The sequence below is a fragment of the Pseudophryne corroboree genome, chromosome 9 (assembly GCF_028390025.1).
Source record: "Pseudophryne corroboree isolate aPseCor3 chromosome 9, aPseCor3.hap2, whole genome shotgun sequence".
Taxonomy (NCBI): domain Eukaryota; kingdom Metazoa; phylum Chordata; class Amphibia; order Anura; family Myobatrachidae; genus Pseudophryne; species Pseudophryne corroboree.
In genome coordinates, this window is record NC_086452.1 from 468,767,132 (window position 1) to 468,781,224 (window position 14,093).

General features: G+C 45.9%; 1 protein-coding gene across 1 annotated transcript; it reads left to right on the forward strand.

Annotated features, from left to right (window-relative positions):
- The first annotated feature begins 248 nt into the window (after nt 1-248).
- Nucleotides 249-11,041, forward strand: MGP (matrix Gla protein). The gene is made up of 5 exons (XM_063941344.1): nt 249-295; nt 3,503-3,634; nt 6,826-6,861; nt 7,408-7,483; nt 10,373-11,041. Exons 2-5 carry the CDS (start codon nt 3,574-3,576, stop codon nt 10,512-10,514), a joined length of 315 nt encoding a protein of 104 aa, XP_063797414.1. The 5' UTR covers nt 249-295; nt 3,503-3,573; the 3' UTR covers nt 10,515-11,041.
- The last annotated feature ends 3,052 nt before the right edge of the window (nt 11,042-14,093 follow it).

Sequence of the window (14,093 nt, forward strand, 5' to 3'; positions counted from 1 at the left end):
CATTGCTTTGCAGGAATATCTGAGGTATTGCACCTATATTCTGTGGTCGGTGACTGCTAACATAAACTTGTATCTGTCATTGCGTGGTCTGCAACCAATTATGGACCATTCCTGGTGGGTGCTTCAGACTGTGGGCTGAGATTTCCTCCTGGGAAAAAGGACGTGTTTAGACCGAGGGGTGATGATAATTAAGGGGAGGAAAATATTGAGGGGAGAGGGGGAGGAGTTTGTAGATAAATATCCATCTCATCCCAGTCTGGATAGCTCCACTTCTCCAGCCAGGACTGCAGGTTGTGTGAGTATAACAAGCCCATTCCATTATTCCATGCTCAGGTATGGCTTATATCTAGCCAATAAGATGCATTTTAGATATTGTTTGAGGGACTAATTACAGAAAATGTTTTAAGTAATTATTGAAACTTTTGGTTTGCATATAGCATTGATTACACCAGATGCAATTTCTCCGTGATTAAATGCCTGAAAAATAAATGACATTGTAAAATGTAATGAACATCCAGGTCTATTCCACCGGTGGCTCTTGGAAAGGTCATCTAGAGTCCTTATTTGCCAGGCACCAAAATCTAGATGGGATAAAGTGGAAGAGTGTGTTGAAGGGGGTTTCTACCTTCATACGACTTTAGTGCACAAGCCTTTCTGAAACTTTGACTTTTGTCTGTGCCTTCCAGTCATGTTGTTATATCATCATACAGAGATGTCTAGTTTCCTTGTCATGTGATGTGACACAGAGCTGCTCTCAATGCACAGCAGAGATGAGTTGTATTCCAGGACAGTGGGTATAAAAAACTTTGCCCAATTGTATAAAAACAAGGCTAAAAATCACAGAAGAAGACCAAAAACAAGAAGGATTTGGTAAATGTAGGAAAAAAAATGTTTAAAGCAGCATATAAAAGGTTTTATGCTTGTTTTATTGACTTTAGTTGACATTTTCATGCATAATTAATGAATCAGATGGGACCTGATATGACGCACGTAGGTAGATTATAGAAATGTGATGATAAAATTCAGCATTTTGCAATAAGATAAATACCTTACCTAAGGCAGATTCCAGCCATGGGAATTACCTGTACATAGCCACACGGCAGAGGCTTCTCATAGGGTAGATACAAAGTGCAATTTCCTACAAAGGAAATTGCAGACTTAGGGGGTAATTCTGAGTTGATCGCAGCAGCAAGTTTGTTAGCAATTGGGCAAAACCATGTGCACTGCAGGGGGGGGCAGATATAACATTTGCAAAGACAGTTAGATTTGGGTGGGTTATTTTGTTTCTATGCAGGGTAAATACTGTCTGCTTTATTTCTACACTGCAATTTAGATTTCAGTTTGAACACGCCACACCCAAATCTAACTCTCTCTGCACATGTTACATCTGCCCCCCCCCTGCAGTGCACATGGTTTTGTCCAACTGCTAACAAATTTGATGCTGCAATCAACTCAGAATTAGGCCCTTAATGCATGAGGTCAACTGGATATCTACATAGGAGATGTATGAGTATTCTCTATGGCTAGAGGCCTTTTTTAGTTTCTAATAAGTTATAGAAGAATCTGGTTCCGTCCACAGAATAAACGCAGCAAATCTCTGAGTACTACTGAGAGGCTAAGGGTCTAATTCAGACCTGATCGCAGCAGCAAAATCTTGGGCAAAACCATGCTGCACTGCAGGTGGGGCAGATGTAACATGTGCAGAGAGAGTTAGATTTGGGTGGGTTATATTGTTTCTGTGCAGGGTAAATACTGGCTGCTTTATTTTTACACTGCAAATTAGATTTCAGTTTGAACACACCCCACCAAAATCTAACTCTCTCTGCACATGTTACATCTGCCTCACCTGCAGTGCATATGGTTTTGCCCATAAAAAAAAAATTGCTGCTGCAATCAGGTCTGAATTAGGCCCTAAATTCTATCAATAATATAATCTAGAGAAAGCTCTGTGTGGTCACCAGGGCCGGTTCTGGGGCTCTGTGCACCCCGGGAGGAAATAGGGGGCGTGGCTTCGTACAGGGGGCGTGGTCATTTACGCCCCCTGTACAGACTACTGTAGTGCTCTGAAATGTGCGGTGCGCGATGACGTCACAGCAAAGGTCCTCTCCACGAAGGGAAATTCGTGGAGAGGTCCTCGAAGGGAAACTAGACGCGTAGGGTCTAGTTTCCCTTCACAGCGGCCAGCGGCAGCGGGGGGCACAGCAGCAGCGGATCTTGCCCTGGTGCGGCGCCCTCCGGATGGCGCCCTGCGCCCTCTGGGAGGCGGCGCCCCAGGCAAAAGTCCTGCTTGCCCGTGGCAAGATCCACTACTGGTGGTCACACTCTGTAACATAGATAGGGTTCGGGTGATGTTTGCGTTGGAACGGGTGGGTGATAGAGTGCAGTGTACGGAACAGTACAGGGTTACAGTATCAGGCGTGGCGCTGGCACAGGAAGAGCTGATACATTTTATCTCTGTGAATATCTACTTTCTATCTCTCACACAGAGGAAACTGTTTTAGAAGCTAAACGCGGTTAAAGATAAAACACAGGCTGCTCTCGCTAGTTACATGAACACATAACATTTGTCAGATACATTGATGCCGGGATTCCTTACAGGACCGGATTAGTGAGGGTTGGGTTTGCGTGAACTCAGAACTGCATACGGACTGGTCATATAGGCCAAGCAAATCCAGGTGCTGACTACCTTGTGGCTATAAATCACAGATCCATTGTTACCAAATAGTCACCTCTCACCTGGCTGCATAGGTTATTAGAGCTAAGGTTTGTATTACCCCCCACCCTCAGTATAAGCCCACTAGTCCATTGCTAGGGTCTCAGACCACTTCTGTTGGTCAATCCAGTGTTGATGTGAGCAGTGGGGGCCTCTGCTGGTGAGCTTCTGTAATTACATAATAAAAGTCAGTGCTGGAAGATAGAGGGGCACCACGCACTGTCAAGAAACAAAAGCTGACTCCTGATTGGATACAAGGGCATGTTTTTTGTGGGGGATATGTGTTTCTATGCACACCAAGGGCTTCTTTAAGATGTAGGTCTAGGAAATAATGTTAAAGGACGCACAACAAAGTAAATAAGAGAGTGACAGCAGGTGCCTCAACTCACACCTAGGGGTATCAAACTACAGTAGCTCCCATTTATCTAGTACATTCTATAACATGATAGCTGGAAGCTGGTAGGTTGCTATGGGCTACACATCTACCTCTCCTCTTTAGATTTGATACATCCCCCCCACTGTATGAGTGGAACGTCTCACCTCTGCTATGGAAAATCTATTTTAATATCACGTTAATTTATTGTGTTTATGTTTTTCTGTAAAAGTCTAATACAACTCGTGACCCTTTCTACCTCTCCCCTTCTCCTGACCATCATGTCCCACCTCTAACGTCCCCCAGCCCCACCTTGTTCACTCCAGGCAGTGCCAATGCATACCTCTCCGAATTCCTGGCACCACCCCTCCCAGATGCTCGCTTTAATAGTGACTCGCCTGTGTTACATTTTATAGCTGCTCCCGATACCTTCAGCTGACACTTTCCTGTGGGAACCAGAGAAGAAGACATCAGAGGACAAGGCAACATGAGGTTCCTGGCAGTTCTCCTGGCGTTGGCACTGGCCATTGCGGTTACCATTGCTTACGGTACAGAAAATGTGGCTTCATTTATCTTAATGACATGCTGTGGGCTTGGATGCCTCTACATAGCAGGCTGTGTGTGGGATCAGGAGGGTACAGTGTTATCATGTGTATTATGGTGCATGGAAGATGGGGAATAGACCAACTCACCATTCAGGAGTTATATGCATTGGGGTAAATTTACCAAGGTGGGAGTTCTATTTAAGATGGGCTGTTGCCCATAGCAACCAATCAGTATTATCTTCTAGAAGGTGCTAGATAAATGAGTAGTAGAATTTGCTTGGTCGCTATGGGCAACATCCCATATTAAATAGAACTCCCATCTTATTAAATTGACTCCATTGTATCCACTTAACAATTAAATATATTGCGTACTTAATATCTGCAAATAGTTACTATTCTGTATTTGCTCTATGAAATGCACCAAACATATAAAAAGATATATACTAAGTATCGCTAGAAAATAAATCAACAGCCTAATGTCTGGTGGCGCCTACTGTACAGTAGTTCCCAACTTTGCATTACTTAGTGATTACATATTCATTTCCATGGGTCTTTCTGTGTGTTTAACTGCTAGTATGTTCCTAGATTGCCTTCTGTGCTTCAAAGCCATGTAAATGTATAATCAGAGTTGTTTACATCATCTGTCTTTGGATACGATTCAGATCTGCTTTCTTCTCTGCATTGTGTGCATCTGTATCCATGTAGCAGCTGTCTATGACTTTAAAAGGCCATGGAAAGAAACAACTCTGACTGATGATATAGAGGCATGACTAAAATGCACAGATGGCCGTGGGGCCCATTCTGCGTTGATCACAAGCTGGACAGATTTAGCCCACATTGATAAATGCAGATATATGTCCCTATACAGTTAAGCTATAACCCTTTATGTGTTTGCAACCTACAGCCAGCTTTCATTTGTTGAATCTACTCCTGAAACCTTTGTTTTCTTAGCTGCTTCTTTCTGTGTTGTCCAGCAAGTCCTAGCTATCATTTGTGGAGAATTGATCATTTTTATTTCCAACACGGACTGTCTTTGTGAGCACACAATGCAAGGAGCAAATCAGTGCTGTGTGGTATAAAGGGGGCAGAGAAAAGGGATCAACTCTGCACAGATGATATAATGGTGTTGGTGAAAGACACAGAAAGAAAGCAAAAAAATAAAATACAGTAATGTACTTTACTTAGTTTCATCTCCATGAGGGAATGCACAAACAGCCATAGTAAATTTGCTAGAAGGAGGATAAACCACTGAAGTGGCTAAGAGACTTTGCCAGTGAGAAATATTTGCACAGCTCCGATCGTCTTGGATGGAGATCCTGCGTTTCCTGTACTGGAATACACACCGCTTACTCTGTAAAGGGAAAAATCTGGGATGAAAACTTTGGCACAAACTTTTATCAACTCATTTAAAGTTAAAAATGAATAAATAACTCAAACATTAATTTAACCCGCAAACCTGCACTATTTATGTGTGTCTGATCTACAAAAGGCCCACTTATTACGTGTCACCAGTGGATTACATAGTGTTTTTATTGCAGGTTTTTTTTTTTAATGTTACATAGAAAAGGTGATTCCATGGTCCAAAACGTATTCTGGAAATGCAAATATTTCCCTATATGCGCGTGGCAGAGAAACAGCAAAGCAATGAATATAGGGGGGTTATTCAGAGTTGTTAGCAAACCAAAAAAAGCAAGCAACTGGGCAAAATCATCCTGCACTGCAGGTGGGCAGATGTAACATGTGCAGAGAGAGTTACATTTGGGTGGGGTGTGGTCAAATGAAATCTAAATTGCAGTGTGAAGATAAAGCAGCCAGTATTTACCCTGCACAGAAACAAAATAACCCACCCAAATCTAACTCTCTCTCTGCACATGTTACATCTGCCCCACCTGCAGTGCACATGGTTTTGCCCTGTTGCTTGCTTTTTTGGTATGCTAACAGCTCTGAACAAGACCCATAGGAGACAAGACTGAAAAACTGACAGTCCATATTGTGATCTCATGATAAAATGACAGTATAAATACAATATACAAAAAAAAAAAATAATGACAGTATAAGATAAATGTACAGCCCGCAAAGTAATACAGTGATTGCGGCGCACCTTTCCTTGTCTCACCTCCACCAAGCCGCACACTGGCACTTATATTATTAGTCCATTAAAGCCCAGGCCTTCCAGCAGAGACATTTGGCATGAGAAAGGATTACCGGAGGCGAGAATCAGCGGTCAGTCCTGGCGAGTTGTAGAGCTGCCATTTCTAGCACTTGCTCTGCTGAGTCGCCAACATTTTATAATTATTTCCAGACTTGCTTCTGCGCAATTGAGTTTAATTTTATTACACGTTGATTATAGAGAATTACATTAACCATCATAATATAACTTATTACGCTCAGTGATGATGTCATTTGGGGGGCAGTGTATTCTCCCATAATAAATGTCATTATAAAGGCCGGAGAATATTAATAGATAATGACTACGACACACGTTATGCAGAATGGGAGGAATGTTGGGTCAGTAGTAAAATGGGGACATTAAGTCTTCCGATGTCTCTGGGACTTGTAGTGACTGTATTAGACATCCGCTGAGCGATACTTCTTATCCCGCAGAACCTGTCTTCTTGTGTTACACAGAGCATGACTGGATATACGACACATTGTGGCGGATGTACTAACCCTTGGACAGTGATACAGGGGAGCGAGAGATACAGTCAATCAATCAGCTGCTACCTGTCATTTTTCAAACACAGCCTGTAATGTGACAGTTAGGAGCTGATTAGCTGGTACTTTATTTCTCTCCGTGTTATCACTCTTCAAGGCTTAGTACATCTCCCCCATTGACTGAACTATTAGATGGGAACACGTTAATGACACAGTTCCAGACACTGCCTGAGGTAATAAAGACTTGTCCCGTAAATTGTCCCTATTTTTCAGCATTCAGCAAGTACAGTACACAATATGGATCTATACATTACATGTAATTCTTCCCAACTTACTCCCTAGCAGGAGATATTTATAGAAGAATAGTATGTGCAACACAGAACAAGTGACCACGTTCCACATACAAGACACGATGAGGATGGAACATCTCCAATGTCCGCTCACTAAACCAATCAGTAGATCCTTGGCCTCTGTCCCATTCACTCAGTAACTGACTCGGAGTATTTACTAACTTCTGTATATTTCTTACTTTATCCTAGACTCGGTCGAAAGCCAAGAGTCCAATGAAAGATACGGTAAGAGAAATATTAGCTGTCTACCCTTGACCTTCACACAATGAATGACCACTATAAACTGTGTGTATATATATATATATATATATATATATATATATACAGAGGTGATGTTCTTCTAGAGAGGGGTATAAATCCATCCACTCTCAATGTACAAAGAACAGGCGGCACTCCAAGGACTTAATGAAAAGTAAATATATTGTGCAAGAAGATCAAATCAGTGGCATATTTGCACCAACGTTTCAGCGCCACGCAGGGCGCTTTTCTCAAGGCTATATGCAAGTGACACAGAACACTTGCATATAGCCTTGAGAAAAGCGCCCTGCGTGGCGCTGAAACGTTCTTTGCACATTGAGAGTGGATGGATTTATACCCCTCTCTAGAAGAACGTCACCTCTGTATATTGTATAGTAGGAAGGCACCGGGGCAGTTGCTTCAACAGAGGGAGTGCCGACCTTTCCAGTTTTATATATGTATATATATATATATATATATATATATATATATATATATATATATAAATTTTGTGTTTTAAATTATTGTTTGCAGACCCCTTTATCAGCTCCAGAAACGCCAACTCATTCGTGAGCTCCCAGTACAGCCGGAACATGCGCCTGAATGAGAGGTGAGGACAATCCACGCTTCCTAGAGACGGGGTACGGCTGGGACATGTCTGAGCAATGTGGTCATATATCCACTTACCGTCACCTCTCCTGATCCCTGGCTGGAACAACCAGAATTCTTACTATACCCTATATCAGTGATTTTCAACCTTTTTTTAACTCTCGGCACACCGAACAATATTTTAAAATTGCCAAGGCACACCATCAGTTCCCCACAGAAAAAAACACACACACATTGGCCCTCACAGTAAAAAAAATAATCCACACATACATTGGCCTACACAGAAAAAACAATCACATTGCTCCCCACATAACTCATGTTGCTCCCCACATAAGTAAATCACATTGCTCCCCATATAAATCCTATTGCTCCCCACATAAATTATTCACATTGTTCCCCCCCCCCCCCCCCCCCAGTGGTGCAAGTAGAAAAGATGTCTTACAGGTACTGTGTGCGCGCGTCGAAGGCCAAAAAATGGGTGTGGCCAAATGCCATATGGGGCATGGCCAATTAAAATGTGAGCGTGATACACATATGGGGGAGGGGCAGATACACATATGACCCCCACAGTGCCAGATACACGTTGCCCCACAGTGCCAGATACACATTGCCCCACAGTGCCAGATACACGTTGCCCCACAGTGCCAGATACACGTTGCCCCACAGTGCCAGATACACGAATGCCCCACAGTGCCAGATACACGTTGCCCCACAGTGCCAGATACACGTTGCCCCACAGTGCCAGATACACGTTGCCCCACAGTGCCAGATACACGTTGCCCCACAGTGCCAGATACATGAATGCCCCACAGTGCCAGATACACGTTGCCCCACAGTGCCAGATACACGTTGCTCCACAGTGCCAGATACAGGAATGCCCCAGTGCCAGATACACGAATGCCCCACAGTGCCAGATACACGAATGCCCCCCACAGTGCCAGATATACATTGCTCCCCACAGTCCCAGATATACATTGCCCCCCACAGTGCCAAATATACATTGCCCCCCACAGTGCCAGATATACATTGCCCCCCACAGTGCCAGATATACATTGTCCCCCACAGTGCCAGATATACATTGCCCCCACAGTGCCAGTTATACATTGCCCCCAACAGTGCCAGATATACATTGCCCCACAGTGCCAGATATACATTGCCCCCAACAGTGCCAGATATACATTGCCCCCAACAGCGCCAGATATACATTGCCCCACAGTGCCAGATATACATTGCCCCTAACAGTGCCAGATATACATTGCCCCCCACAGTGCCAGATATACATTGCCCTCCACAGTGCCAGGTATACATTGCCCCCAACAGTGCCAGATATACATTGCCCCCCACAGTGCCAGATATACATTGCCCACAACAGTGCCAGATATACATTGCCCCCCACAGTGCCAGATATACATTGCCCACAACAGTGTCAGATATACATTGCCCCCCACAGTGCCAGATATACATTGCCCCCACAGTGCCAGATATACATTGCCCCCCACAGTGCCAGATATACATTGCCCCCCACAGTGCCAGGTATACATTGCCCCCCACAGTGCCAGGTATACATTGCCCCCCACAGTGCCAGGTATACATTGCCCCCCACAGTGCCAGGTATACATTGCCCCCCACAGTGCCAGATATACATTGCCCCCCACAGTGCCAGGTATACATTGCCCCCCACAGTGCCAGATATACATTGCCCCCCACAGTGCCAGATATACATTGCCCCCCACAGTGCCAGGTATACATTGCCCCCCACAGTGCCAGGTATTCATGAAGCTGCCCCCCCCCCCAGCTCACCGCTGCTGCTGCTGTCTTGTCTCCCGTGTGTGAGGGGAGGAGAGCGCAGCCTGCGCCTCTCCTTCCCCTCAGTCTCCGGCGGGTGAGTTCAATTCAGCGCCGATCCGTGAGCCAATCAAAGCTCCACGAGCTCTGATTGACTCACGGGCGGCGCTGATTTGAAAGAAGGCATTGAGGGGCAGGAGAGGCGCAGGCTGCGCTCTCCTCCCCTCACATCAGCGGTAGCGAGCGGTGGCCCGTCGGTGTGGGTACGGCGTACCCACGGCAAAATTCTTAAGGGTACGCCGTACCCACCCGTACCCGCATACTTGCACCGCTGTCCCCCCCATAAATCCTGTTGCTCCTCACAGGATAAATAAAATAACAAGTATTAGCCCCTTCCTGTCAGCTGTCCTCCTCCCGATCCCTCAGTGGCGGGGGTTGTTCATAGTGGAGCGCTGCGAATACTGAGCAGCGGGCGGTCGGGCAAGTGTGGATGTGGGTGTGCAGGGAAAGTTGTGGATGCGGGCGGGAACTGGAAGATGTGTATGCAGGCGAGTGGGCTGGCTGGGTGGTGAGACGCGGCGGCCGTGACCTATGATGTCACACCACCGCGTCTTCAAGGCATAGGTAACAGGCAAGGCACAAGTGATCCCATAAGAAGAGCCTGGGCCACAGTTTGCTCTGAAGGTGCAGGCGGCGACTCTGACTCCGCGGCACACCTTGCAACTGGTCGGGGCACACTATTATATTCCCCCTCCAGGTCCACTGGGATGGTAAAGTATGAACAAGTCGGTTTCAATGAAAAAATCATGAAAACTCATGTCGACTTTTTGACCTGTCGACATTGTAAATGTCGGTATTTTGACCTTGCTGGTATTTTAAATGTCGGTATTTTGACCTTGCCGGTATTTTAAATGTCGGTATTTTTACCATGTCGTGATTTTGATTTGTCGGGATTTGACCGCCAGTCAATGGTTGTCTGTATTTTGACCGTCGGGAGTTTGATTTAGGTAAATAGACGGCATCCCATTACTGCAACTCAGACCTAGTCACAGTTATTTACCTGCAGTGTGCTTTTACCATGTGTAATGCTTCTTCTCTTCCGTAGGATCCGCGAGCGCAACAAGAGCCCCCAAGAACGCCAGCGTGAGGTCTGCGAGGATTACAACCCCTGCGAGCATTACGCTCTACGACATGGGTACACCGCTGCCTACAAGCGATTCTTTGGCCAGCGCAGCAGGAGGATGTGACGGGGACCCAGGCAGAGTAATGTCATGAGCCGGCCCTGTGACACTAATAATCTCACCCATCCATGTATGCGAGAGACTCGCAGCTCACCCATTACCTTCCACTGTGCTTAGCTGGCCTCTGTACCTTCTGTGCGCATCAAGGGGTCTATTCATGAAGCAGTGAAAAGTGTGGAGAAGTGACCCTGTGGAGAAGTTGCCCATGGCAACCAATCAGCATTGAAGTTACAATTAGAATTTGCATACTATACAATTGTACAGAGCAGCTGATTGGTTGCCATGGGCAACTGCTCCACAGGCTCACTTCTCCACTCTTTTCACTGCTTCATGAATAGACCCCTAAGCACCTTTCACATGTTTTTGCGATGCCAAAGACCCCCGGGGAAGGGGGCAGCGTGTTCTGGTACAGTCTGTGGCAATAACAGGATTATATTAAGCCCAGTCTGACGTATGCGCTTGTTCTGTGTGTCATATCTGTGTCTCGCTTGTATAAAATGTCTCATTTTCAGAAATAAAATGCTGCTTTTATACATCTTGTCGTCTGGGGAATTGCCGGTTTTCTGGCTGTATTTGCGCAAAAAATATCTCAGACTCTACATGATGAACAAAATACACTGATATGAGAGATGAGAGGCAACAATGGAAACGATGATATTGGGGGCAATTATTGTGTTATTGTGCAGTTACCCGTAGCAACTAAATATAAATACCTGACACCGAAAATAAGAACATGATCAATTCCCTGCCAACCCCCCATATTGTACTTCACTAATTACCGGAATCTGCGACATTGCCGAGCTTCTGTTCTCATTACCCCTTGTCCTGTAATAATGTCGCCTATAAGCACCTATAGCCCGCGGTTCCCAAATGCGGTGCTCAATGCACCCTAGCAGGCCATGTTTTACATATATCCATTGCTCAGCGCAGATGGTTAAATCAAATTTTCTGAAGTACTGTATTAATGAAGTCACCTGTGGCCAAGCACGGACATATTTGAAATCAGGACGGTTGGAGTGCCTTGTGGACCGCGTTTGGGAACCTCTGGCATGCAGGGTACATATTGGCTGCGTTTGCATGTAGCCCACAAATGCTGGGCAGCTTTACTGTTACACAGCGGTTTAGATTGGACACACTGCACCTGAATCTAAGGCTGTATGGAGCTATAGATATATGTTGCTTCTGTGGGTGTTACCAGGGCCGAAACTAGGATTTTCGGCACCCGGTAAGGCAATCATTTGGTTCCCCCCCAAACTCCCACCCCACCCCCCCCAAACAAAAAAAATAAACAAAATAAATAATATTTTTTTTTTAAAAATACATAAATAAAAATGAAAGGTAAAAAAACACTGCACAGTAGTACCTCTCATTATGCTGTCCCACGGAGGAGAGAGAGAAGGAGAAAGAGAGAGATGGGAGAGAGAGAGAGAGAGGGCTGAGGGAGAGCTGGGGGGTGGGGGGGGGGCAGGCACTCCTACATAACCCTGCAACAAGGTGTGTGGTGCCAGGCAGGTATAGGGGGGTATTCCACACACAGCGCTCCCCTAGCACATTGTAACATTTGATCCATGACACAGCTCTCCCCCGAGTAGCACATATATAATCCACAACAAAACTCTCCTCCCAGTACATATAATCTTTTACACAGAACTCCCCCACAACACATATAATCCCTGACACAGATCTTCCCCCCCCCCAGCACATGTAATCCTTTACACAGCTCTCCCCCAGCAAATATAATCCCTGACATAGCTCCCCCACAACACATATAATCCCTGACACAGATCTCCCCCCCCCCCCAGCACATGTAATCCTTTACACAGCTCTCTCCCAGCAAATATAACCTCTGACATAGCTCCCCCCCCAGCACATGTAATCCTTTACACAGCTCTCCCCCAGCAAATATAACCTCTGACATAGCTCCCCCCCCCCCCCCCCCCCCAGCACATATAATCCTTTACACAGCTCTCCCCCAGCACATAAAATCCCTGACATAGCTCCCCCCCAGCACATATAGGGGGACATGTACTAAGCAGTGATAAATGTGAAGAAGTGAGCCAGTGGAGAAGTAGCCCATGGCAACCAATCAGCTGCTCTGTATATTTTTATAGTGTGCAAATTCTAAATGTTACGTCAATGCTGATTGGTTGCCATAGGCAACTTCTCCACTGGCTCTCTTCTCCACTTTTATCACTGCTTAGAACATGTTCCCCATAATCCTTTACACAGCTCTCCACCAGCACATATAATCCGTGACATAGCTCCCCTCCAGCACAAATAATCCCACACACAGCTCTCCCCCTCCCCAACACATTTAATCCCTGACACAGCACACATTACCCACCCTCATTTACAGCTTTCTACTTGTAACTCACCGTGGGTTATTCTGTCTATGGGCTCTGGCTGGCAGTTCCTCCTATTAACGGTGCAGGCGAGACGGTGATGGCACTGCGTTGTGTCACTCTCGCCGCCGCGGTCAGCACCGTTGGAGGGGGACTTGAGGAGGTGGGCTATGGGAGACACCGTCCAATCGCTGACCGCCCACTCCACCTATTAACGTGGGAGGCGCAGCACACAGTGATGGTGGGGACAGCGGGGATGGAGGAGCGGCTGGCAGAATCGCTGGGCAGAGTTCTCAGCGCCCCCCTTCTTCCGGGGCACGTGACCCCTTAGCCCCCCCTAGTTACGGCCATGGTGTTACCTTCTCTGCACCTTTTATCAGCGCCTCCTGCAGTGCAGCAAAATTTCATGTTAGATTATATAGTTTCTATGCACACAATCCACACTCAGGTACGGAGCACGATGGTTTACTGCCAATTGCACAATCTATTGGACACCATGTTCAAGACGCTTTCTCATATATAACTGAGGACAAGTCAGAAAGAAAGTTCTCTTCATCTGTTTGTTGGAGGTGAGCTTAGTTCTTGTAGTTTATTAGATTGTTCTGTTCTGCTGTTTATTGCGCAGTCATACGCATAACAAATGATGTCATCGGTGAAACGCGCACAGCCTTTCCAAAAACCGGGGATTTACCAGAAAGTCCTTTGATCTATAAACCGAAAGACAATTTTATTTTTAAGTCTTATGTGATCCAAGACGTTATTTATACAGAATGAGGACATTCCTTGTTATGTCTCCAATACTTGTCTCCAGGGAGTTTCATAATTGCACCTGTCACTAATGTTCCGGGGACTATCACAGAACCTTGGACTGTCCATGTGTATGAATACTGACCAACTGCATAGTACAATTTGTAATGGTGCAGCGGCCATTTTCCCGATGATTTTCCTACGTGCACAAAATGGCGGGAAAATGTATCTGGCACCATTTCCTCAGTGGTTTCTGCAGCACTGCTGCTCGCGATGCAGGACTCCTGAGTGTAAAGCATACTTACCTACATTTTATTTCTCCTCTCCGGGAGAAGCCCGGAGAGGAGACGCTGCAGTGTCTCCGGGGGGCGGGGCCGGACTGTGACATCACTAAGCCCCAACCCGCATCGGGAAATGCCGCGATTCGCGGGTCCGCGGGAAGGGGGCGGGGCTAAAATGACGCGATTTGCGTCATTTTAACCCCTTCTCCACCCGA

Excerpts from the sequence above, each read along its gene's own strand:
- MGP (XM_063941344.1), top strand. The coding sequence starts at position 3,574 with ATGAGGTTCCTGGCAGTTCTCCTGGCGTTGGCACTGGCCATTGCGGTT. Across the intron at positions 6,862-7,407 it reads AGAGTCCAATGAAAGATACG|ACCCCTTTATCAGCTCCAGA; the intron begins GTAAGAGAAATA and ends TATTGTTTGCAG. Across the intron at positions 7,484-10,372 it reads AACATGCGCCTGAATGAGAG|GATCCGCGAGCGCAACAAGA; the intron begins GTGAGGACAATC and ends TCTCTTCCGTAG.